This window comes from Engystomops pustulosus, chromosome 5, assembly GCF_040894005.1.
Source record: "Engystomops pustulosus chromosome 5, aEngPut4.maternal, whole genome shotgun sequence".
Classification (NCBI taxonomy): Eukaryota; Metazoa; Chordata; class Amphibia; order Anura; family Leptodactylidae; genus Engystomops; species Engystomops pustulosus.
The window spans coordinates 89,372,675-89,399,449 of NC_092415.1; the positions used below are offsets into that span (position 1 = coordinate 89,372,675).

Genomic DNA, 26,775 nt, shown 5'->3' on the forward strand with positions numbered 1-26,775 from the left:
ATTTGTATTGTGAGAAGCCTGTGGTAACACTGAAAGAAGAGGGAAGTGACACCATGTTTGTGTGTACCTCTCTGCATCTCTCTTTCTCATTCACGTTGTCTTCATATTTTCATAAACTTCAGCACATGTAATTTTGATTTGTTTAGTGAGTTGTTATAGAAAACAGGTTCAAAAGATATTTCAGATTAAAAATTGTGAATATCAGATAAGGGGGATCAGTATTTTGATGCAAAAATCATGGTTAAATGGTTAAAAAGAATACAATAATTTTAAATCTTTCCTCTGCATTTAGGTTCCTCTTCTTGTTTTGGTTTACAGTATTGATGCAGTTGACTCTTTCCAGATGCAGAGTATATGAAAAATCAATGAGTTGAAACACTGATCTACTAAAAGTTGAGAATATGTTAGTAAAATTACATCCTCCGATACTGTATGAATCTTTCAAAATTAACCTCTGTATGTCATTTTGTTCCTATTTTTCTTTATTACTTCTGATACCAGACATTCAGGGTTCAGGGACAGTCATGCACAGCGGAATGGAAGACAATTCAGTGATAAAGAGGTTAAAGTTAAACTACCACCCACACAGGTAGGGTATTCTTTTTTGGCATGCCCTCTTTTAATTTAAAACTCACCCATTTACCAACAAAAAAACTCTACTTTATATTAATTTGCAGCTTCACTTCAGATGCATCTCTGTTGTTCTCTACAAATAGCGTCAAATAGTGTCAAGAGCATTTGCTTTTACATTGTGATTGCATTGGATTTACATGCGGTTTGCGTTGCATTTGTATTTACATTGTGTTTTCAGGATGTGGTGACAGAACAGACATTATAATGGTCAGATACTGGCACTTATATCCCTGTACCTGTGTAGAGTTCAAAGTGCAGCCCCTACAGAATGGTGTGCTGCACATGTGAGGTGGTAAAAGGTCCTCTTTAAGTGATGGCCCCCTTAAGCCTTTTAAAATTGATTGTTCTCAGCTGAGGTTCATATGGCTTTTTAAAGATAAATAGCAGGATTGAAAAAAGATGAAATACAGTGGAACCTCGGATTACTGCAAGCGTTGCGAGACGCCTAAGTGTAGAAAAAAATGTAGCTTGGTCAATGAGCATTGTTTCGCAATACGAGCACTCCCCTCCACTATGTTTCAATGCCAGGATTTTCTGTGAATAGTCACTAGTCCATCAATCCGTGTCAACACGCTTCACTTGATCTCCTTCACCCACTGTCTCCCTGCCACAACATGAGAAATACTGCATGACCTTGAATGATGTCAGAAGGGACTGGGTTTTAAGTGATTCTGTGTTTAATGCAGCAGAGCTGTGTCTCTAAGGGCACATTCACATGGCCGTCTGCGGGGACGTACATGCGGCCGCAAATTTGCGGCCGCATGTACGTCCCCATAGACGGCAATAGCGGCGCAGATACGGTGCCACACATGTGTGGCACTGATCTGGGCCGCACATCGCAAAAAGATAGAGCATGCTCTATCTTTCGGCGTGTGTGCGGCCGTGCGCCGCTATTGTCTATGGTGGGAGGAGGGACCGCCTCCTCCTCCTCTCCAGCACACCGCCGTGTGAATGTACCCGAATGCTGTGTGGTTGTGTATGTGTTGTAGCAGAACTGTGTGGCTGTGTGTGTGTTGTTGCATGGCTGTGTGGGGGCAGATGAGTATGTTGTATTGGTTAGTTATAATATTGCAATGCAGTGGCTTGAACAAGCGATCATGGGAACGTTTGTTCAAGTCCAAGTCTAAGGAAGTGAAAGAAAAGTTAAAAAAGTGTTTTAATAAAAATAAAGTAAAAGTCCCTAAAGCTCTTCATTCTAATGAAAATTTTTCTTTCATATATGAGTACTGCTGATTATGAGTACAAATTTTTCTTGTAATTCAAGATATTAATTTGCTGTGGAATACTAAGTCTGCGTTTCGATAATTTCTTATGAGAAATGATTGATATAGGAGCACTTTGACTGAATGAATTATGCTCGTAATCCAAGATTCCACTGTATTTGAAAATATATTTCATATTTAGTATTGTAAAAGGTGGGTAGTCATTTTAACTTGAATGCAGTTTCCTAACAAATTATATTTATACAATATCCACAGTATAGGGAACCTCATTGTACCTCAAGTATCCCATATAAATAAAGCAGTGGTGTGCAAGCAAGGTCATCGATATATTTACTTGCTGACAAAACCGCAAATTGTATTGACGGGATCAGGTTTCAGGCTTCTTGCTGGAAAACCACACCCAGAGCTGCCTGTGATTGACAGCTCCATTTCCGATCCTGGGAAAGCTGGGTGTGTCTTTGTAATCGTTTTGTCTGCAGCTGCGCTTTTAGGGATGGACGCAGGGTGAGTTCGCCAACACTTACCTAGTCTGACAGCTAGCACCAACCTGGTTGTGGTTGCGCGGTTTGCTGGACAGGTACCGACACTTGCCTTATGATTTCCTTATCATAGAAGTGAATGGAGTGACGGTGCATATGTGGGACCATCAGTCTATTTACCTCTTAAAGGACACCTGTCATCAGGTCTCTGCCACTAGTCCTGTCACCTCTACCTGTTGGAGCAGCTCACAAGGATCCCATCCCAGCCTTTATCTAGTTATTTCATACATTAATCATTGTAAAATCATCTATTCTTTATCATGTAAATGAGGCTGGTCACATGGTCAGAGGCAGTGATGTCATCCCTGTTACCCCTCCCCTCTCCTCCCCCTGCTCATGTCTGTGTGTAATGTATAGTAAAGCATGGCTAGTGTGTGTGCTGTATCTGCTGACATGCTGCATCCTCCTAATACACAGAGACACAGACACAGATCAGCTACACATGAATCTGACATGTTCTGCTGTAACATGGAGCTGCTGTATCTCTCCTATACACACACACACACACACACATGCACACACAGGCTGCAGGGGGTGTGGCCACCAGCACCAGGAAGCACATCATCATTATACAGCCTCACATCATTACACAGGCTGTCAGTCAAGCATTGGGGGTGTGGCTGTGCCTCCCACTCATGAATAGAGTGGACAGCTTGAATATGCTAATGCTTCATTGGACATTTCACAGGTCATTTGCATGCAGCTTTAGGACCTCATTGCTTAGGTTTACAGGCATGTAGAGGGACAATGAAGGGATAGAGGCAATGCTTTCTAATAGCAGAATATGAAAATATATTTAGTGTAGGGGGGTTATTTTGCATGACGGGTTCTCTTTAAAGAGGACCTGTCACTCGAAATAATCACTCTAGGAGCACTTACTAAAGTAAGCCCTACCTCTACCCCAGTAATACCGGTGTTAAATCACTAGCTTTATCAGAACATACCGATAAGCTAGCAAACACTGCAGTACATAGCCCTCCAAACGCCAGACCAAGCTTACATCGCTCTGCTGTATTCATGAGGGGGCGGTCTGCGGCGCTTCCCTCTCCTTAGCTTCTCTCCCGGACTGCCCCTCCCACACCATATGCCGTTGGTGACTACCAGGTTTCATGGGGCAGTCACCGCCTCCTCGGACCGACCTCTCATGACCCCTCAGGGCTACGTACTGCAGTGTTTGCTAGCTTATCGGTATGTTCCGATAAAGCTAGCGATTTAACACTGCTATTACTTGGGTAGGCTAGGGAGCTGCTTACTTTAGTAACTGCTCCTAGAGGGATTATTTCGGGTGACAGGTCCTCTTTAAGTGCTGCCTGCTACCCTCACTTATAATATATGTGAATCAACTTTTCTTTACCAAGCATGCCTGTGGTCATATCCCTAGAAATCATACACTTATCCCCTATTTATTTGGTAGTATCATTAGTAGGAATATACCTTTAACCTTTTATACGTCAAATGATGAATTTCTTTAATTTTGTACTTGCCATTTAAGGATAAACCTAGTACAATGTCTAGGGTAAACAACCATAAAGACATTCACCAGCTTCAACATATACAGCCATAAATCAAGCAAGCAAACCCGCAATAATCACAAAATAGTTAATCAATGAATAAATAAATATTTTATACACATATTCACAGTCTAATTTGAGCAATTGTTTTTTTTACATTTTTGTTTTTTTACAAATCACAAAGCAGATAAAAGCAGATAGAACCTACTACAATTGTGACAACTTGCAGACTATTAGACATCACATACAAAACTTTTATAACCACTGGACCATTCACATACTGCATATCACAGTTTCAATATTAGTCCCAAACACTTCGGCACAAGTCACACTAGTGTATACTAGCACAGTAAACTCTGCAATGCAATGTAGTAGTGATTGAAACTACACTGATGCCTAGAAAAAGCTTAATAGTGCTACTTTTAGGTGGAGGGAGATGAAGGTGCTACAGTCTGGCACATATTTCATCAGCTATTCTATCTTTTGCATCATATAAAATATATTTGCTTTTATGGTGTTGCTACATTTACTAGTAACAGCTTACTCTTTGCCCCATGCCTACACCCATTTGAAAGCAGTAAAGCTGACATTTACAATCCAGGTGTAAGGCTGTCAGAACAAGCTAAAATGTTCATTAGAGATTGATTGACTAAATTAGGTTTTCCACTGAAATAAAAAATATTTAAAATGACCCAGATGTGTAAAATTCAAAAAACCCATATCACATACTGGATCCCCTGTGGCTCCATTCCCAGTGCCAAACTACCCCACCCCCTCCATGCCCGCCTCCAAAAAACTATAAAATATTTATATTTCATTATTGCACAGATAGCTGATCAATTCAAATATGTATTTATTTCAGTGGATACAATCCTTAAATTCAACAAAACAGGACAAATTACAGTGTATAATAGAATTATGTGATTTTGCCACTAAATTGACAATAAAACTTGTTTTTTTCAATGAACCCAGTATTGTTCCAGAAATTTACAGTAACAGCTATGAATTATTGATATCTGATTATATTCCCAAGAGTGAAACACTGTACCATTATACTATGTGCAACTGGCTGGTAGTTCATCTTTATACTGGAAAGTGGGAGACAAAATAACTGTATATCTGGAGATCTTCACACTGACACAATGCCACCACTAGAATAAGTCCTCACAATGCAACTGACATATAAGGATGATTTTTAGATGATTTCTTGAAGTCTTTAAATAAAATCTACCATCTGGAAACTACTTAACACAGTATCTGCAGTGGCAGATATGCATTCGGTGTATATTTTGGACGTGCAAAGTGGTGTCACAGCAGTGCAGTGGGGGTAAAGAAGGTGTTGTAGCCTTAGCCCGGGAGCTCAGATGGGTTATGGTATGCCCAGTAGCACTTGCACTTAATTTGTAGATTTTTGAGACAGTTTTTTTGAGGACAAGAGAGGCCCTAAATTCATTAAGGAAGTACATTAATGGTATCCTGCTGCCCTGGGGAGTCCGCCACTGGAGCTACTTTGGTAAGAATTTTCTAGATGGTAAATTTTCTTTACAGGAAATTTAGTGATTTTTTATAGTTGTAGATTAATCTATAACGATGTTGGGTATATTCCAACAGCAGGTGTTTTACTTAAAAAAAGCATCTTTATTTTTATGTTAATGAGTTGTAAGGGCTCTGGCTATTGCACATGCTTGAAGCTCTCCTCCCTGCCTTCCTGCTCCCTCTGCTACCCCCCTCCCTATCTATCTGCCAGAAATATTGCGGCAGCAGTGGGTATCTTCAATGTGCTGCCACAATATTTCCAGGACAGAGCAGGTTAGGGGAGCGAGTGAAGCAGCAAAAGTGTTCTGAGGTGTGTAATAGCCAGAGCCCTTGTACCTCATTAATATTCCCTTGTTCTTCATTACCATAAAACAATGGAGCACAGCTCCTAATAAACATATCTTTAGAATCATGCTGCTGGGATCTACCCAGCAACGTTAAAGGTTAATTCACCACTAGTTAAGTGCTAGATTTCCTTAAATGTAAACTCTAGCCTCTTTTGCCCTTGTTTTTAAGAATAGATGGCTTTAAAATGATACAAATGAGCCTGTGGAGTCTGGAGCCCCTCATGTTCATTTGCATAATTTTACAATTCCTTTCTATTCATTTGAAAATTAAAAAAAAAACCCCAAAAAGAACAGGGAATAAGTAGCTAAAAGAAATGCAGATTCTGTCATAGGGGACACATCAGTATGTTAGTGTGCTTGGTTTACAATTCTTCATCCTGGTGGTAGATGTTCTTTTAGAAGGAAGGATAACAAATGGATAATAAATATAAGAAGATTACCACAGTTACTGTGCCTGGATCTATTAATAAGTTTCTCTGGTCAATCATGATTGATTTTGATTGTAGATTTTCTTTAAATATAGATATATATGAGCTGAGTGGACTGACTACACACCCTCACTTAAAACATTGTTTGAATGCTGTAACTTTATTTCTTTTAATTCCAATCCTATACTGTAAAATACTATAGGATACAGAAAATGATGGTGCAAATAGACAAAAAGTCTTAATATTTTTTTTATTATACAGTATAGATTCATTTATGAGAAATGTGTCCTAAGCTATATATTATATATACTGTTCCTGATAATTTCTGCTGATCAAATCCCTATATAACGCTAAACATGTAACATCTTATCTGTAACATTAATTTTACATACTTGTGTAGGACACAACCTATTTTGTACGATTGGAATTTTCCACTATATTATGGAACTGTATTCACTGTGACACTACAGAACAAAATTTGAAATACATCTATGGAATTAAGAATTGTCCCCTCCAGCAGCAGAAAATATTGAACTTTGAATGGAGTTTTACATTACATAATTATCGTCAAGTCAACAGGAAATGACAGTCACACAGCGTTCAATGAGAACATAATTCATTTGCATTCAGAATGCAGAGTGGCAAATATCACAGTGCAGAGATCTGCAGCCTGCATCTTCAGTGATCATTGCATTGGATTTCATCATGTCTGGCAATGGATTACTACCTTCACACTACTAAAGTCATAAATATTCTTTTCTATTGTGCATGTGTATTAAGGAAGTGGAAGGAATAACAGTTGGCTAAACAAGCACTTGGCCATCAGCTGTCTAAGGTGAAAGTTATGACCAACTTGAATCTATTTGTCGGGTAGTAGATAACGTTGCGTTTCATTTAAACAGGGACAGCAGATCCTTGTTGTGGAGCTTTTATAAGGATTACATTCTTAACACCACTGCACACTCTGCAAAAGTACAATCATCACTGTTCATAACATCTTGTTCACAAGGTATCTAAGATATCTAAGGTCCACTCAGCTCTATTAAACTAGAGCAAATAATATCCAATTTCCTAGGTTAGGAATAGACATTATTTTCCCTGAGTTATCATTGAGTAAAAACCATGTGTCAAAGGTATTGCTGTATTATGGACAAGTACCCTGACTACAAACTCAATATGACAATGCATAAATGAAATAAGGAATAAAAACTGAAAAATCCTTTCTTCTTTTGAAATGGCAGCAATCACTGAGAACATCTTATATTAAGTAAAAAGTAGCAAAACAACTGATCATGGTGGGGGGGGGATAAAAACGAATTTACATTAGAAATACAAAATGCAGTTCAAGTATTAAATAGCAAAGAACAAATAAGCAACAATGAAAGAAGCTTTTTTGACTAACAAACATATTTTAGCATAAGACAGTGTTTTTTTTAAGGTGTCAAATTTTATAAGTGCCAATTTCCTTCTACGTTACAGAAATAACTCATTCTTGTAAAGTCACTTGAGAAATAGAGGAACACAAATGCTCTTGCCATTTGGAAGTTATTGTGCTTCCTTACGAGGTGAACGTATAGTAATAGTATTTTTCCTCATAATGCACATAATGTATTAGTTTTCTGTTGTTACATTAATTACGAAGTGGACATACAATCCAGAAATTCATGGCAGACACACTGACAAAAGCCATATACCATTAGTATAACAAGACTGGAAGGGACAAGGCTGACAAAGACTACTCCAAGAGTTACCTTTTTTGAAACCAGCAGATAAATCCCTAGTGGCAAAGAACTAAAGTAGAGTAGACCTAGCAACCAAACAAAGACACGCACAGAGGTTTGGCAGATTAAAGATGTACAGTTCCACACTGTCCAGTTATGAGGCATTGAAACTGGGTCATATGTGGAAGGCCTGTAGAACTCTACCACAGGAGTAGCATTGAGAGCTGGAGAACTTTCTCTCTGGACTTCCATGATAGTGATCACCAGGCAGTTGGTAGAGCTGTGAGATGGTGTTACCAGAGTTGAAAGACGTTTTGGGGTTAGAAGTAACTCTGTTGGATTATCTCCAGTGCATTTTCCCCTCCCACCACATGCCAGGTTAAGTAAAATATTGTTGTCATCCGGAAGGCTACTGACTTCATCCTCAGGCAAACGTGTCTCAAACCTACAAAATGGACATACTATGACACACTGTGGTGACTCCACACAGTCCACGAGTTTATAAAGGCATTTGGCACATACTCTGTGACAACAGCCTAAAACTTTTGGTTTCCTTTGTCTTAAATTGTAACGGTTATAACATATTTTGCACTCCAGTTCATCTGAATTAAGGTTTGGAGACTCTGATGTATCTTCACTTAGTTGTCCAGTCATAGTGCTTTAGTTCGAGGTCCTTTCGACAAGTTGCAAAACACTATCAAAGCTAAAAATTTAGAGCCAGATGGAATCTTCATCACATTGCAGCACCTTTCTTGTTAGCATTTTCTTCATTCTGACCCATCTTTAGCTGTAGTCACATAGCTGGAATCTGCAACACAGGATTTCACATTGTTAGGTCTAGGTATAAAGTCAGGAAATTGAACTGCATGGAAATTCTGGACCTTTCTAGGCAACACAATGACAGTATGACAATTGCATTTGCTATTCAAAAGGACTGAATGACATTTGTGCCTCTGCCAGACACTTCAGTAATATATTAAAAGCAAACAGAATAAACCATTTTAACAGTTTAACTGACCAAGGATTTTAGATTTTATTTGCAAAAGTGAAATTCAAATGATTTCCTTGACAGTATGCAAGGTCAACAGCAAGTGTTAAGTTACTTGGTTATGAGAATATCATTTTTATATCCTCTGTGCAGATGCTCACGATCGTAGTACCGCATTCTGCAAACCCACTTGATCATAGCAGTGCCTCAAGTTCTATTACTTTCTAAAGGAACATTAACTATAAGGAGTATTTTCATTATTTTGTTCTTATACTTTTAAAGTGTAGGGTCTCCACAACCCACCATTTTTCTTCTTCATTTCCTGGCAGCTAGTGAATGATGTGCTGACATTTTATACAAGACATCAACAATAACTTTGTAGAAACTTTCAAGATTTGTGATGAACATGTTAGTATTTTAACATTATGATGACACTCTTTGGCATGACTACCCCAACAATAATTTTTGTGAAGATTACTGTAATAAGAGGATTTACAGATTTAACAGAAATGTAATGTGAGACTTAAATACATTAAGTACTTACTCTATATTCATTCTTCTTACATTTATTAATAATAATATTCGGAATAATATAATATTCATATAATGCAAACTTATATTATACAATTTTTAATATACTTTCTATATCAATTCTTCATGATTTTCTTGATCTGTGAATCTGTGGACTCCAGAACGTAGCGATAAAGGAGATGCTTTCTAATGGCAGTTTATTAAAATATACTTAGTTTTGGGTGGTTAATTCGCCTGACCGTTTTTTTTTTAACCAAAGTCACCATAGTGAAAATAAATGACTGTTCAGATACAACTTTATATGACCATGGAAAACATAAAAGGCCCAAAGATTCTATAATGGAAGGTCAAGTATGTTTGGAAAAACTAATGGGTTTTTCATAACATTACAAATGATCTGCACAGGAAAATAAATCAAATATAAGAATAAACCGACATAGCACAGCAAAGTAGTACTTTATTTTCCACTACTTTCCTCCCTCTGCAATATAGTCTAGCCACTGCCATCTCTGACTGTCAGCAGGTGTCAGACACATCTATGAAATAGAAAATCTGAAATATTTTATTGTCAGGCTAATTACACAAACGCTGAGAACAGTTAAAGCATCAAAATGTAGACACTGAGCTGTCAGTTTCAGTAGCAGACAGTGACTTTTCATTTATTTCCCTAATGTCCATTATGTGCAATTCACATAATAACATAACTGATGAAGTTTTTCATTTCACTAACATTTTTGAAGTCTATGATTATAGTCTGAAATGAATCATAGGAGTTACTGTTTTTAGAATATTCCCAGGTGTAAGTCAGATTCACTATTTGAGACATGACATTACTGTAATGTTTTTTCTGCTCAATGAAATTACATTTGGGAGCACCCCATTAGCAAAGCTTAGTGGTGGAGACCAGGGGAAAATACAAACAGTTGCTATAGGATTTAGTTTTCTTCTGATAATAATGCATTAAATGAGGTATCCAATACTTTAAGGATAACTTCTTACATCATGGGTCTCCTAAAGCTCTTTTGACCTTGCAACAATTTATCTACTGTGATAAATGTCACAAGTGGGACGGTAGTAGATGGCTAGGATGCAGAGATGCCAATCACAACAGAGAGGGCATAGTGTGGCAGAGAGCCTGACTTCAGCACTGATGTCAGTCACCTCTGTGACTTTATACAGCTCATTTGCTTAGTTCCTTAAAAGTTGGTTTTCTGGAAGATCCATGGGCCATAAAAGATACATTATCTAAAAAGTGTTAAACCGAGACTTAAAAATCTGTGCGATTATTAGGTTAATTTCTACTGAGATATTTCCATTAAGATGCCAGTACTATTGATTTTGATAGCAGCACAACATTTGATATTCTTTCCAGGTGCAAGCACATGATATCAAGGACCCTGGAGTGCTAGAAGGTAAGCAATTTTATAATTTAATATTAACCGCCATTTATTAAAATATATGTATGTTTTGCAGAGATATGCAATCCATATAATTAATTCAGAATAGAGCTCTGTATATAATATACCGTATATACTCGTGTATAGGCCGAGATTTTCAGCACAAAAAATGTGCTGAAAAACCTCACCTCGGCTTATACACGAGTCAACTAAGAAAAAAAAAAATAATACTCACCCTCCGGTGTCCGGATCCTCGGCGGCAGCTCCCGATTCTTGGCAGCGGCTCCGCTCCCCTCTTCTTTCTTCACTGGCGGCTCCCGGTCTCTTTTCTTTCTTCACTAGCCGGCAGTCGCGTCCATGCGCACACTATGATGCCGCGCTGTCGCATGGACGCGACTGCCGGCTAGTGAAGAAAGAAAAGAGACCGGGAACCGCCAGTGAAGAAAGAAGAGAGGAGCTGTCACCGAGGTTCGGAAGCCGCCGCCAGGACCGGGAGCCGTGCCGAGCATCAAAGGTGAGTATCGTCGGAGGATGAGTATTAAGTTTGTTTTTTTTATTCACTTGGCATACTGGGGGCAGGCTGTATACTACATGGGGGCAGGCTGTATACTACTATTGGGGCAGGCTGTATACTACTATTGGGGCAGGCTGTATACTACTATTGGGGCAGGCTGTATACTACTATTGGGGCAGGCTGTATACTACATGGGGGCAGGCTGTATACTACATGGGGGCAGGCTGTATACTACATGGGGCAGGCTGTATACTACATGGGGGCAGGCTGTATACTACATGGGGGCAGGCTGTATACTACATGAGGGCAGGCTGTATACTACTTGGGGGCAGGCTGTATACTACTTGGGGCAGGCTGTATACTACTTGGGGCAGGCTGTATGCTACAGGGGGCAGGCTGGCTGTATACTACAGGGGGCTGGCTGGCTGTATACTACACCCTCGGCTTATACTCGAGTCAATAGGTTTTTCCAGTTTTTGGTGGTAAAATTAGGGGTCTCGGCTTATACTCGAGTATATATATGGTAACTATTTCAGGGGGTCACTGTATATGAACTTATATAGTAAATGTCTTTCTGTTTATTCTAATGAAGTCAGGGAAACTGTAAATATTATAATTAATTAAAATGTATCTATTATTTATATAGTTAATTAGGTAGTAATAGTAACAATTAACCTTTATATAGCATCAACAACATCTGCAGATCAATTTATTTTTTATTTTGAAAGTTCTATATATTTTATACAAGGGATCCCTGTGACCACTCCATAGAATATATTTATTATTCATGAAGGGGGTCAATGTATTTTTATATATTTAAAAGCACAGGATGTTCAGTTGTGTTTTGTGGAGTTTATATTATTATTATTATTATTATTGTTATTATTATTATTTAGGAGCATAGTGTGGCATGTAATTGTAATCCCGGAGATACCACTTTTTTTACCACCACTTGTGTGAAAATATGTAGCCCTAGCAAGTGGTATCACTGCATTTTCATAGTAATGTAGTGATACATAGTAGCGATACAAGCGGATCAATAACATTTTGCATCAGTTGTTTACTGGTCGCAAATCCAGGGTTTTGCTTATTGATATATTAGAAACACCTTTAAAAGGGTCACCACACTTTTCACAAATAAAGGTAGTGACAGGTTCCCATAGAACCCTAGTAGCTAACTGACAGCTTTCTTTTACCTAAAAATTGTTCCCCTGTGTTTCCCACATTTTCAACTTTCTAGTTTTACCTGGTATCTAAGCATGGCTACAGCGAGTCTAGGTGGGTGTGGCCTCCTCGGGCTGAATCCTGCAGCTCCTCTCCATCCTATGTCTGGATGCAGCTGTAATGTCATGTGACCAGGGTGACATCATTGCAGGTCCTATAGCTTTTGTAGCATTAGAAAACTATACATCAAGCATATATCTCATGCAATAACAGCATATTATATCACATGGAATCACATCAGCCTGCATAGAGAGGAATAGGAGTCCATGCAGGCTGTTGTGATTGTTTTATGTGGTCAGATATGTACATGGGGTACAGTTTGCTTATGTTAAGTAGCTTAAGGAACTGTGATGATGTCACCCTGGTCCGATGACATTAGGCCACGTCCCCTTGACTCACTCCAAAGATGCATAGATACCAGACAAGATTAAAACTCAGATTTTATGGGGATCTGAGGGAAAGTATTTTAGCTAAAAGCAGATTAAAACTGCTATAGCTTTAACAAAGTGGCTTGAGAGTGATGATCAATCTTACCTAGTTTAAGACTGTGTAGTATTTAGGCTTCCTGAAAGTCATTGATGGTAAGGGAGCTTACTTACAAGGTAGCAAAGAAGGAGTGGTTTTCCTTGTTTCCATCCTGGAAAATGTATTTGCATATTTCCCAGAATCTCCTAGAGGAGCATCAATGGCTATGGCTAACTGCCAATGTTTCCCTGAACCTAGCTAAAGCCTCTCAATTGGTTAAGGCAGTTCACTACCCTCAGTGATGTCTACAGTTGGGAATCTGTTCCTTCTGGAGTAGATATACTGATTTGGCTTTAACCCACATCATGTCATTAGGCTTGCTGAAAGTCATGTGTGATGGTAAAGGGGGCTGCCTTACAAAGTAGCAAAAGCTGTGTGGTTTTCCTTGTCTTCTAGTCTACTCTTTACTTCCCATTTATTGGATTAGTTAATACAAGAAAAATTTTAAAAATTTGTGGTGCAACTTAGACCACATACCTTCCCTCTTTAAGCCACACCCACTTTTAATGGGGAGGACATGACTCTTTTTTCATACAAGTTGTAAAATTGTCTTAAAACTGTCTAAAACCCTTGATGAATGTGGGCTTTACATAGAAAGTTCTGTAGAATCACAGACTGGGATGGAGGGACTGGTACTGCATAAGGCAGCCTCATCTGTACCTCAATATTCTGTGTAGAAGACTTCTGCATCCACAAAGCAACACACACTCAGCTCTACTATTTTTCTTAGCTATACACAGAGAGTATTGTTCCATGACCTCCCTCTTCCTGTGTGAGCATGAAGCAACAGCCCCTCCTCTTTGCTTGGGCAGAGCTAGGTTTAACTGAGGAGAATAGCAAAGAAACTGCTGCACATAGGTAATCAAGATAATAGGCAAAGTTCTTCTTCTATTGATGTGTAGGAAAAGGCAGATTTGTGTTTTAAAATGCAGCCTATTTGTCTCACCTACACACAGAGTGCACTGTCACATGACCTCCTCCTCATTCCTCCTGTTTGAGCATGGTGCAGCAGTACCTTCTCTGTAAGAGAAATCGGCAGAGCCAGGAGACAAAGAGAGGAGAGAACCAGGCTAAACTGAGGAGGAAAAGAAAGAAACTGCTACAAATAGGTAATCAAGATAATGGGCACAGTTGTTCTGCACCCCAAGAGCTATTGATTTGTGGAACAAAAAGGTGGAGTTGCGCTTTAAAAATGCAACCTAAATGCAACCTAAAAATGCCACTTCTCCCCTTTCTCTCCCTGTTTCCTTATAATAAAAAAATGCAACCTAAACATTTGGTGTTTAGCTCTAAATTGTAAAAAGATTTTTTTAAGTAGTAAAAGTCCTATTGTGAACAAGACTCAAGCACAGGTTGCAGTCATGAATAATTATATTACCTTTCACAGTGACCTCTTTTTTAACTATTTGAAACCAAGGTGGATTTTATTATGTTTTACAAGTAGTCTATATATACTGTAGTTCAGTTTCTATGCTTCAACATTAAAAAAAAAAAAAGTATATTTAAACATAGAATAAAGAATGTGTTAAATGTATTTGATATATCTATGTGGGTTGGTTTTTGCAGCATGTGTTCCTGTGAATCCACATAAATTCCTGCAACATATTGATGATCTTTTATTATACTATTGGAAAACTTTTTTTTATTATATATGACCACCACTGTAAATCATCAAAAGCCATTTTATTTTGTGGTTCTTTGATAATTTACCATAATGCCTTGTGCTGCCTAGTGCCTAATAATAATACTGATTTAATTATTCATTCACTCTTTACACTCTTTTTATTTTCTATTATTATTATTAATCTAAATATGGGGGCACATGTTCTTGAAACCTATTACAGTACAGTAAAACTGTGAAGAGTGGATATAGACACAGACTTTTGCCCCTATAGGGCCTTGTTTTCATGTTCAACTAGGGTTTAAATAGATGGTCTAATTACAGTGGAAAACTTTATAGAACTAAATTAAAATAATTTGAAAAACATGAAAATGCCCTCCAGGGGGGTCTTATAGGTCTTCATGTGGAAAATATTACATAAAAGAAACACTATATGTATAATATGACTGTTTTAGTGTCATTTTGTGCTATTTTGGTTGGTGGTGTGCCCCAAGATTTTCTAAGTATAAAAAGTGTGCCGCGGCTCAAAAAAGGTTGAAAATCACTGCCTTACACAATGGTAACCCAAATAAATAACTATATATCCATAAACTAAGCTAATGAGATAATAAAAGTCACGTTTAGATGTGCGCCAATGTATTAGCTGCACAATAAAAGAATCCTTCATGCTTCATAAGAATGAGAGTGAGAACGTCATAACATAGGTGTAAATAATGGAAGATGGTGTGAAATAAAAACTTTATTCCAGAACATGTGTGTGTTTTTGGTGTTATATATAGCCTTATGGACGTGTTCTGGTTGCGGTGTTAATATGTAGCCACATTAGGCGAAGAGGATCGAATGTTCATCGTATCAGTACATTTTCGCAAAAATAAAAGGCAATATAGTTCTGGATAGGAGAGGGTTAAAACATGAATATTAATTGATATTATTCCTTATCAAAATGTAGTAACATATAAAGTGAATATTTCCATTATCTGTGAGGTGCAGCAGCTCCTGTGTGCAGCAAGTTCTCCCTGTAGCCTGATGGCTAAAGATCTGGAGGGGGGTACATTTCAGGGGGCTGTATCTCTGGCTCTGTAACACATAGAACTTCACTTCTTTTTTCCAAGTGTAAGGAAAATGGAGATATTAACTGTTAAAATGCCATCGGGAGTGATTTTTATATATAAAAATGTCACCTGATATTCTCACTTTAAACCTGAATATCTCCGGATCCATGGCACCTTGAAACACAATTTTGCCCACTTTGCCTACCTATAGCGCCGGCCCTGAGGGTGGGGGAGGTGAGTATTGAGCATCTACCACCATTTAATCTGGTATTAGATGCTCTTTTAGTACATACAGCACCCACAGTAAACACATAGATGAAATAATGAACTGTCAGAAAAAAAGCAGTGTTTTCATATTTTAAACTGGTTGTGTAATGCTGAATACATGAAATTTCACTGAGTACTAGTGCAACAATATGACCTGGGATACTAACTAAAGTCTCACAATTGATGGCCATTACTTTTTTTTCATGACATATAGGACTAGTTAGTTAAAAAAAAATATTTTTTATTGATTCTTACAAATTTTCACTGTATATGGGCTCATTCACACTGCCGCCTGCGGGGTCGTATATGCGGCCGCATGTACGTCCCCATAGACGGCAATAGCAGCACGGCGGGGATCCGGTGCCACACATGTGGCATGTGGCATGATCCAGGCCGCACACCGCAAAAAGATAGAGCAAGCTCTATCTTTCGGCGGATGTGCCGCCGTGTGCCGCTATTTCCAATGGAGGGAGGAGGGGTCACCTTGTACCCTAATGTACCGTAAGGGGTATCTTTTAGAGCCCAAGTTACAGGAGATAATTACCACTGTGTCTGGGGCAGAGCTGGATTGGGTCTGATCAGACACAGTAGCTCTGCTTAAACCCTTGCAGACCTTACATCATCAGCGCTATGCAGAAAAAGGCAGAAACTGTTATAAATGACCAGGTCCTGCTTACCATGGGAGCAGGAGAAACTGCAGTGACTCTAAAAGACTGTCACTGCCACCATCCTGCACCGCCCACCATCAAAAGTATTAGTATCTACTACCAGTTGTATGAAAAGACATACTATACTACATCTTGAAATTTTCACACTGGCCTCTAAGCCTGATCAGTCACCTACTGTAATACTCTTTAGGGATCTGCACTATTGAAGGTAGCACTAGAGATGGGGAAAATGTATCAGAAGTGTCTGAGAGCAGAACTGTTCTAGTCGATCATGGCAACCTATCAGAGCTTAGCTTTCATTTTCCCATGGCTGTTAATAAAATAAAAGCAGAGCTCTGCTTGGTTGCCATTAGAAAATAGAACAGACTCTTCTAATAAATCTCCCTCTGAGTTTTTCTTTTCCCATCCAGAAAACTTATTTGCATATTCCTGCTTCATCATTGAACCATTTCAGTGGTAACTTCTTTGAAGCAATGAGATATAAACCTTCTTGTGGTAGACCCTGATGAAGAACGAAAGGTCCCCTCAGACTCTACGCTATCATTTTAGTTAGTGTAAGGTTTCACTTTTCAGGAGCTACTTCATCATTTAGGTTGGCACAGCAGTGCACATATAATAGTGCCAGGTAGCTAGGTAGTCTTTAGTATTTAACCTAATGGTCAGATTCAAAGGATTCAAAGAATCACCATCAGTGTTTCTCAAAAAAATCTACTTGAGTCTCTTCCACATTGCTGTATTAGGACAACCTATTTGTGTTATTGTTATTGTTTGGATGACGCCATGATTCCAGGTGATTTAATGCTTAGTGAACAGTAATATGGAAACTGATCATGACTAGAGATGAGCGAGCACTAAAATGCTCGGGTACTCGTTATTCGAGACGAACTTTTCCCAATGGGAAAAAGTCAATGGGAGACTCGAGCATTTTTCAAGGGGACCAAGGCTCTGCACAGGGAAGCTTGGCCAAACACCTGGGAACCTCAGAAAAGGATGGAAACACCACGGAAATGGACAGGAAACAGCAGGGGCAGCATGCATGGATGCCTCTGAGGCTGCTTAATCGCACCATTATGCCAAAATTATGGGCAACAGCATGGCCATGACAGAGTGACAGAATGAAGCTAGATAGCATCTAAAACATCCAATAATTGACCCTGACACTATAGGGGACTTCATGCAGAGGCAGCGGCAGCAGCGGCAGGCTAGAGAGTGGCATGGCGACATACCCTAAATGGACTCAGGCTTCAAACCAATGGGTGGCAGAGAGGAACCAAAGGAGGTGAGCAAGAAGCGCTCAAATAATATCGGTACATGATAAAAGTTTGCCAGTATATTTTGTGGATTACACAGCAGGGTGGCGACAAAGTTAACATGGAAGCCATGAAAACAACCCAAAATTCTGCCTGACACAGCTCGTTTGATAAGGGGACCATGTATGGAGGCAGTGAACTAGTAGTAGATTAAAGGAGCTGCAGTTAAAACTATGTTAGTTGGATCTTGGCATGGAGCTGGCGCTCCGCTGCCAGGCGAGCTTTCGCCAATCCAAGCCCCTGTCTCTAGGCTACTCCCCAAACAGCACTTCTAAGAACCTTTTGTATAAGATCAAGTGTAATAGCGTTCTTATAAGTTTAGGATATGGCGGGTGAGGGGAATGGAAACAGATGCGCAAGAAGCGCTGAAATAATATTGGTAAATGATAAAAGTTTGCCAGTATATTTTGTGGATTACACAGCAGGGTGGCGACAAAGTTAACAAGTTTGTTGTGGAAGCCATGAAAACAACCCAAAATTCTGCCTGACACAGCTCGTTTGATAAGGGGACCATGTATGCCTACAGTTCATGCCAGTCGCTGCTCTGGCTGCCAGTCTCCTTTCGAATACAGTTTAAAATAATAACCCTCATCCATAAAGCTCTGTATCATGCTGCACCCCCCTACCTCTCCTCTCTTATCTCAGTCTATCGCCCAACCCGTGCTCTTAGATCCGCCAGTGATCTTAGATCAACCTCTACCCTAGTGCGGACCTCCCACTCGCGTCTCCAAGACTTCTCTAGAGCTGCACCAATTCTATGGAATTCTCTGCCCCGGACTATCAGACTAATACCTAACCTCCAAAGTTTCAAACGTGCTCTTAAAACCCATTTCTTTAGGCAAGCCTATAACACTCATTAACTGCATGAAGTTTTAACTCTTCTACTAACCCGTCCTGTGTCGTCCTCCCATCTGTTATCCAGCAACCAACAGGCACCAGACTTCTATGCAGTCCCATTCACCCTGGACCTGGTGACGGCTGAGTGGTTCAAGCGACAGCAATTCCATTTATTATATTTTGTTCTATTCCCTAAGAAGAATGGCTTGACCATTAAAAATTCTTTTACCTCGTGTTACCCCATCATCTTCATAAACCGTAAGCTCTGGCGAGCAGGGACCTCACTCCTGTTGTTCCATACAAATGTTGTGCTCTGTTACATTACATTTGTATTTGTTTCCTATGATTTGTAAAGCGCTACGGAATATGATGGCGCTATATAAATAAAGATTATTATTATTATTATTATTATGGAGGCAGTGAACTAGTAGTAGATTAAAGGTGCTGCACTTAAAACTATGTTAGTTGTATCTTGGGATGGAGCTGGCGCTCCGCTTCCAGGCGAGCTTTCGCCAATCCAAGCCCCTGTCTCTAGGCTACTCCCCAAACAGCACTTCTAAGAACCTTTTGTATAAGATCAAGTGTAGTAGCGTTCTTATAAGTTTGGGATATGGCGAGAGAGGGGAATGTAAACAGATGCGCAAGAAGCGCTGAAATAATATCGGTAAATGATAAAAGTTTGCCAGTATCTTTTGTGGATTACACAGCAGGGTGGCGAGAAAGTTAACAAGTTTGATGTGGAATGCCCTGTAATAGCTCTTGGGCGTTGTGCCTTTTATCGGCTAGGCTCAGCAGTTTGAGCACCACCTGCTGTCGCTTAGCGACGGCACTGCTGCTGTGCCTAGAGCTACCGACTGATGGCGCCATGGCCACGGATGGTAATTCGGAGGAGGAGGAGGTGGAGGAGGGGTGGGAGGAGGAGGAGGTATAGTAGGCCTTTGAGACCTGGACCGAGGTAGGCCCCGCAATCCTCTGCGTCGGCAGTATATCACCAGCCCCAGGGTCAGACTCGGTCCCAGCGTGCACCAAGTTAAGTGTAGTAGCGTTCTTATAAGTTTGGGATATGGCGGGTGAGGGGAATGTAAACAGATGCGCAAGAAGCGCTGAAATAATATTGGTAAATGATAAAAGTTTGCCAGTATATTTTGTGGATAACACAGCAGGGTGGCGACAAAGTTAACAAGTTTGTTGTGGAAGCCATGAAAACAACCCAAAATTCTGCCTGACAAAGCTCGTTTGATAAGGGGACCATGTATGGAGGCAGTGAACTAGTAGTAGATTAAAGGTGCTGCAGTTAAAACTATGTTAGTTGGATCTTGGCATGGAGCTGGCGCTCCGCTGCCAGGCGAGCTTTCGCCAATCCAAGCCCGTGTCTCTAGGCTACTCCCCAAACAGCACTTCTAAGAACCTTTTGTATAAGATCAAGTGTAGTAGCGTTCTTATAATTTTAGGATATGGCGGGTGAGGGGAATGTAAACAGAAGCGCAAGAAGCGCTGAAATAATATTGGTAAATGATAAAAGTTTGCCAGTATATTTTGTGGATAACACAGCTGGGTGGCGACAAAGTTAACAACTTTGATGTGGAATCCATAAAAACAACCCAAATTTCTGCCTGACACACCTCGTTTGATAAAGGGACGATGTATGGAGGCAGCTATATGGACGACTTTTGGAGGTAGCAATGGAGACAACGTGTGGAGGCTGCTATGGAGACAATTTAATTTGGATAGTGCCTGTATGTGGCAGTCCAAAAAAGTTTTCAAACCAGAGGAGCAGGTAGGTGGCCCTCCAGAAAAATGGAATAGATTGAGTGCCTGTATGTGGCAGTCCAAAAAAGTTTTCAAACCAGAGGAGCAGGTAGGTGGCCCTCCAGAAAAATGGAATAGATTGAGTGCCTGTATGTGGCAGTCCAAAAAAGTTTTCAAACCAGAGGAGCAGGTAGGTGGCCCTCCAGAAAAATGGAATAGATTGAGTGCCTGTATGTGGCAGTCCAAAAACGTTTTCAAACCAGAGGAGCAGGTAGGTGGCCCTCCAGAAAAATGGAATAGATTGAGTGCCTGTATGTGGCAGTCCAAAAAAGTTTTCAAACCAGAGGAGCAGGTAGGTGGCCCTCCAGAAAAATGAAATAGATTGAGTGCCTGTATGTGGCAGTCCAAAAAAGTTTTCAAACCAGAGGAGCAGGTAGGTGGCCCTCCAGAAAAATTGAATAGATTGAGTGCCTGTATGTGGCACTCCCAAAAATTGTTTAAAACAGAGGACCGGGTCGGTGGCCCTCCAGAAAAATTAAATGCATAAAGTACTATAGCTAGAGCCAGTGGGCCCTGTCAAAAAATAGCCAGTTTCCTCTGCTTTACTGTACAAAGAGGAGGAGAAGGAGGAAAATGAGGAGGAGGAGGAGTGGATAAATTATTCAGGTTGAGCTTCCTTCACCTGGTGGAGATTGGAAATTATGAGAAATCCAGGCTTTATTCATCTTAATAAGCGTCAGCCTGTCAGCGCTGTCAGTCGACAGGCGTGTACGCTTATCGGTGATGATGCCACCAGCTGCACTGAAAACCCGCTCGGACAAGACGCTAGCGGCAGGGCAGGCAAGAACCTCCAAGGCGTACAGCGCCAGTTCGTGCCACATGTCCAGCTTTGAAACCTAGTAGTTGTAGGGAGCTGTGTGATCATTTAGGACGATGGTATGGTCAGCTACGTACTCCCTCACCATCTTTCTGTAAAGATCAGCCCTACTCTGCCGAGACTGGGGACAGGTGACAGTGTCTTGCTGGGGTGACATAAAGCTGGCAAAATCCTTGTAAAGTGTACCCTTGCCAGTGCTGGACAAGCTGCCTGCTCGCCTACTCTCCCTCGCTACTTGTCCCGCAGAACTACGCACTCTGCCGCTAGCGCTGTCAGAAGGGAAATACTGTTTCAGCTTGTGCACCAGGGCCTGCTGGTATTCATGCATTCTCACACTCCTTTCCTCTCCAGGGATGAGAGTGGAAAGATTTTGCTTGTACCGTGGGTCCAGGAGAGTGAACACCCAGTAATCGGTGCTGGAATAAATTCTTTGAACGCGAGGGTCACGGGATAGGCAGCCTAGCATGAAATCTGCCATATGCGCCAGAGTACCAACGCGTAAGAATTCACTCCCCTCACTGGCCTGACTGTCCATTTCCTCCTCCTCCAACTCCTCCAACTCCTCTTCTTCTGCCCATACACGCTGAACAGTGAAGGACTCAACAATGGTCCCCTCTTGTGTCTCGCCAACATTCTCCTCCTCTTCCTCCTCATCCTCCTCCACCTCCATCTCCTCCGATATGCGCTGAGAAACAGACCTAAGGGTGCTTTGGCTATCAACAAGGGAATCTTCTTCCCCCGTCTCTTGTGACGAGCGCAAAGCTTCCGACTTCATGCTGATCAGAGATTTTTTCAACAGGCCAAGCAGCGGGATGGTGAGGCTGATGATGGCGGCATCGCCACTGACCATCTGTGTTGACTCCTCAAAGTTACTCAGCACCTGACAGATATCAGACATCCACGTCCACTCCTCATTGTAGACTTGAGGAAGCTGACTGACCTGACTACCAGTTCTGGTGGAAGTTGACATCTGGCAGTCTACAATCGCTCGGCGCTGCTAGTAAACTCTGGATAACATGGTCAGTGTTGAATTCCACCTCGTGGGCACGTCGCACAACAGTCGGTGAGCGGGCAGTTGGAGGCGGCGCTGCGCTGCCCTGAGAGTGGCAGCATCTGTGCTGGACTTCCTGAAATGCGCACAGATGCGGCGCACCTTCGTGAGCAAATCAGACAGATTGGGGTATGTCTTGAGGAAACGCTGAACTATCAGATTTAACACATGGGCCAGGCATGGCACATGTGTCAGTCTGCCGAGTTGCAGAGCCGCCACCAGGTTACGGCCGTTGTCACACACAACCATGCCTGGCTTCAGGTTCAGCGGTGCCAGCCACAGATCAGTCTGCGCCGTGATGCCCTGTAATAGTTCTTGGGCGGTGTGCCTTTTATCGCCTAGGCTCAGCAGTTTGAGCACCGCCTGCTGTCGCTTAGCGACGGCACTGCTGCTGTGCCTAGAGCTACCGACTGATGGCGCCATGCCCACGGATGGTAGTTCGGAGGAGGAGGAGGCATAGTAGGCCTGAAACACCTGGACCGAGGTAGGCCCCGCAATCCTTGGCGTCGGCAGTATATGACCAGCCGCAGGGTCAGACTCGGTCCCAGCCTCCACCAAGTTAACCCAATGTGCCGTCAGCGATATATAGTGGCCCTGCCCGGCAGCACTCGTCCACGTGTCCGTGGTCAGGTGGACCTTGTCAGAAACGGCGTTGGTCAGGGCACGGATGATGTTGTCTGACACGTGCTGGTGCAGGGCTGGGACGGCACATCGGGAAAAGTAGTGGCGGCTGGGGACCGAATACCGAGGGGCGGCCGCCGCCATGAGGTTGCGAAAGGCCTCGGTCTCTACTAGCCTATAGGGCAGCATCTCCAGGCTGAGCAATCTGGAGATGTGGACATTAAGGGCTTGGGCGTGCGGGTGGGTTGCACTATATTTGCGTTTCCGCTCCAGCGTCTGGGGTATGGAGAGCTGAACGCTGGTGGATGCTGTGGAGAATCGTGGAGGCGACGATGGGGTTTTTGTGCCTGGGCAGGGGGCTGACTATCAGCTGACACAGGGGAAGGAGCAGTGGTGTGCACGGCCGGAGGTGAACGGGCTTGTTGCCACTGAGTGGGGTGTTTAGCATTCATATGCCTGCGCATACTGGTGGTAGTTAAGCTATTAGTGGTGGAACCCCTGCTGATCCTGGTTTGGCAAATGTTGCACACCACAGTCCGTCGGTCATCCGGTGTTTCCTTAAAGAACCTCCAGACTTCTGAAAATCTAGCCCTCGCCGCAGGAGCCCTCGCCACGGGAGCTTCACTAGTTGACACATTTGGCGCTGATGCACCAGCTCTGGCCCTGCCTCTCCGTCTGGCCCCACCACTGCCTCTTCCAACCTGTTCTGGTCGAGGACTCTCCTCCGTCTCAGAAGCACTGTGTTCACCCGGCCTATCAACCCAGCTTGGGTCTGTCACCTCATCATCCTCCGATCCCTCAGTCTGCTCCCCCCTCGGACTTCCTGCCCTTACAACAACTTCCCCACTGTCTGACAACCGTGTCTCCTCATCGTCGGACACCTCTTTACACACTTCTTCCACTACGTCAAGAAGGTCATCATCACCCACAGACTGCGACTGGTGGAAAACCTGGGCATCGGAAAATTGCTCAGCAGCAACCGGACAAGTGGTTTGTGACTGTGGGAAGGGTCCAGAAAACAGTTCCTCAGAGTATGCCGGTTCAAATGCCAAATTTTCCTGGGAGGGGGCAGACTGGGGGGGAGGAGGCTGAGGTGCAGGAGCTGGAGGAGTGCCGATTTCGGTGACATGGGTGGACTGCGTGGAAGACTGACTGGTGGACAAATTGCTCGAAGCATTGTTGGCAATCCACGACATCACCTGTTCGCACTGTTCTGGCCTCAACAGTGCTCTACCACGAGTCCCAGTAACTTCAGACATGAACCTAGGGAGTGTAGCTCTGCGGCGTTCCCCTGCTCCCTCATAAGCAGGTGGTGTCTCACCCCGCCCAGGACCACGGCCTCTGACCCCTGCAGTAGTTGGACGCCCACGTCCCCGCCCTCGTCCTCTACCCCTAGCCCTCGGGTTAAACATTTTGAAAATGAGAGTTATAACTTTAATTTTTTTTTAACTTTTTTTTGTGTTTTTTGTTTTTTTTGTGTTTTTTAGTGCCTAATTGAAATCAAACCCCTAATAAATTTTCCCACTTTGGTGTTTGAGGTGGATATGTGTGTCACTAAGAGCTAAACACAACGGTAGCAAGTCCCCCTGCAAATTCCTCACAATATGGTACTAGCTGCACTACTAGTGCCAGCAAGCCCAGCCACAAGCAAACAAAAAAAAAAAAGTATAACGTTATTGTAGCCCTAAGAAGGGCTGTTGGGTTCTTGTTGAATCACTCCTGCCTAACACTATTCTAATAGAACACCCTAACGCTTTCCCTGACCAGCAGCAGCTCTCTCCCTAGCGGCATCCAGACACAGAATGATCCGAGCAGCGCGGGCAGCGGCTAGTCTATCCCAGGGTCACCTGATCTGGCCAGCCAACCACTGCTATCGACGTGTAAGGGTACCACGTCATGCTGGGTGGAGTGCAGAGTCTCCTGGCTTGTGATTGGCTCTGTTTCTGGCCGCCAAAAAGCAAAACGGCGGGAGCTGCCATTTTCTCGAGCGGGCGAAGTATTCGTCCGAGCAACGAGCAGTTTCGAGTACGCTAATGCTCGAACGAGCATCAAGCTCGGACGAGTATGTTCGCTCATCTCTAATCATGACTAAGACGCACAACGCGTCGAAACGCGTCGATCTTTTAAGCTGTAACTGCATGTTGTTCCGGAGATGTGAATAAAGAGGAAGAAATTTATTTAAACCAAACCTGGTGGCTTCATGTGAGTGCCGAGATTCCTTGTATCTTTTGCTATTTGTGTTATTGTTACAGCTGGACCCTTCTAGTTTCTACTAAACCAAAAATGTTCATTAAAAAATCTTGGCATATTAGAACCCTGGACAGTTAAAATGTAGCAGGAGTAATATGGACTCTCATATAATTACCACCTGAAATGAATCTAGAGCAGACTATACCTTAAAGGGACACTGTCAGCATCTTTTACCCCCACTAAAATAGCCCCTTAGGTAGAGTATGAAATGTCTTTTCTACAATTTGTTTTACAATGTTTTATGTTAAATATTTCTTATTTACCTAAAAAAAATTACCTTTAAGGTAGAATGCAAATAGGCTGAAAAGTGTTTGAGATTGGTCACTGTAGAGGCTTTAGGAGGACAATCACTTAAGATACCTATATATTGGGCTCTATAATACTTGGTACTAACAACTTGTGGGTCTCTGAAATTGTAGTTTTATCTGCATCTCATATTCCCAATTATTTCTTTAACTACTAGTATCTCAGGTACATAACCTCACAGAACCACAATAAGGCAATCTGAAAAATGAGATTCCGGGAATATGAACGTCTGACACAAAAACCCTTGATGATATAAATAAATGAATACAACAATACTCAATGTCATTAGTCACAAAACGGAGCTAAAATAATATGATTTTATGATTTACAAAATTTATGGCCTCTCTAAAGTAGGTGGAGTTATCACTAAGATGGCTGCCACTGGAAACTACAAGTTCCATGATCCTTTAGTTCTCAGTAACTCCTCCTCCTCCCTCTTATGCTCTGCTAACAGTGATGATGTAACAGGTTTTCTTGCTCTGTTACCATAGTAATGATGTGTAACTGCCATCACAACAACACTGACCATACTGGATGCACTGCAACCAACCGACTACAGACAAACATAGTGGTGATCACATGACCTGCCCAGGCAGGTGGAGGACATGTGATGTGGACATGTGACCAGCGGCCATCTTCTTTTCTGCGACGGACCGCACGGAGGAAATTAACGGACTGATTAAAGGGCCAGTAGCATTTTAATTCTTCATTACAGGGTATGTCATCAGCATTTTCTGCTAAGGGGAGCAAAACTTTAAATAACAACTAATTACACATTAGCTTATATTTTGAGTTCCCACTTGTATATGAATTATGCTGATTCCTGGAATACCCCTTTAAACTGCACAATGTTAGCCGGTTATGACCGGTTATGGCCGGTTATGACAAGTATGGCAACCATGGGTTAATATAGATCAGGCCTAGCTCTGTATATACTGTTAACACCAAAACCTGTAAAATCAAAGGAGCTGCAACCAATGACATCTTTCTGTTCATGTTAAGGAAATATGACATTTACACTTATTTGAAAATTAATTTCCTGATCACTT

At 41.8% G+C, this 26,775-nt stretch overlaps 1 protein-coding gene across 2 annotated transcripts in view; it reads right to left on the bottom strand.

The window, feature by feature from the left end:
* Nucleotides 1-4,029: 4,029 nt before the first annotated feature.
* The window catches only part of RNF182 (ring finger protein 182), a 47,234-nt gene continuing 24,488 nt past the window's right edge, over nt 4,030-26,775 (bottom strand). For both annotated transcript variants that reach the window (XM_072152630.1, XM_072152631.1), the window contains exon 2: nt 4,030-8,746. In XM_072152630.1, the coding sequence (XP_072008731.1) occupies nt 7,852-8,592 (741 nt within the window). In that variant the 5' untranslated portion in view covers nt 8,593-8,746 and the 3' untranslated portion in view covers nt 4,030-7,851. The remainder of the gene's footprint in view (nt 8,747-26,775) is intronic.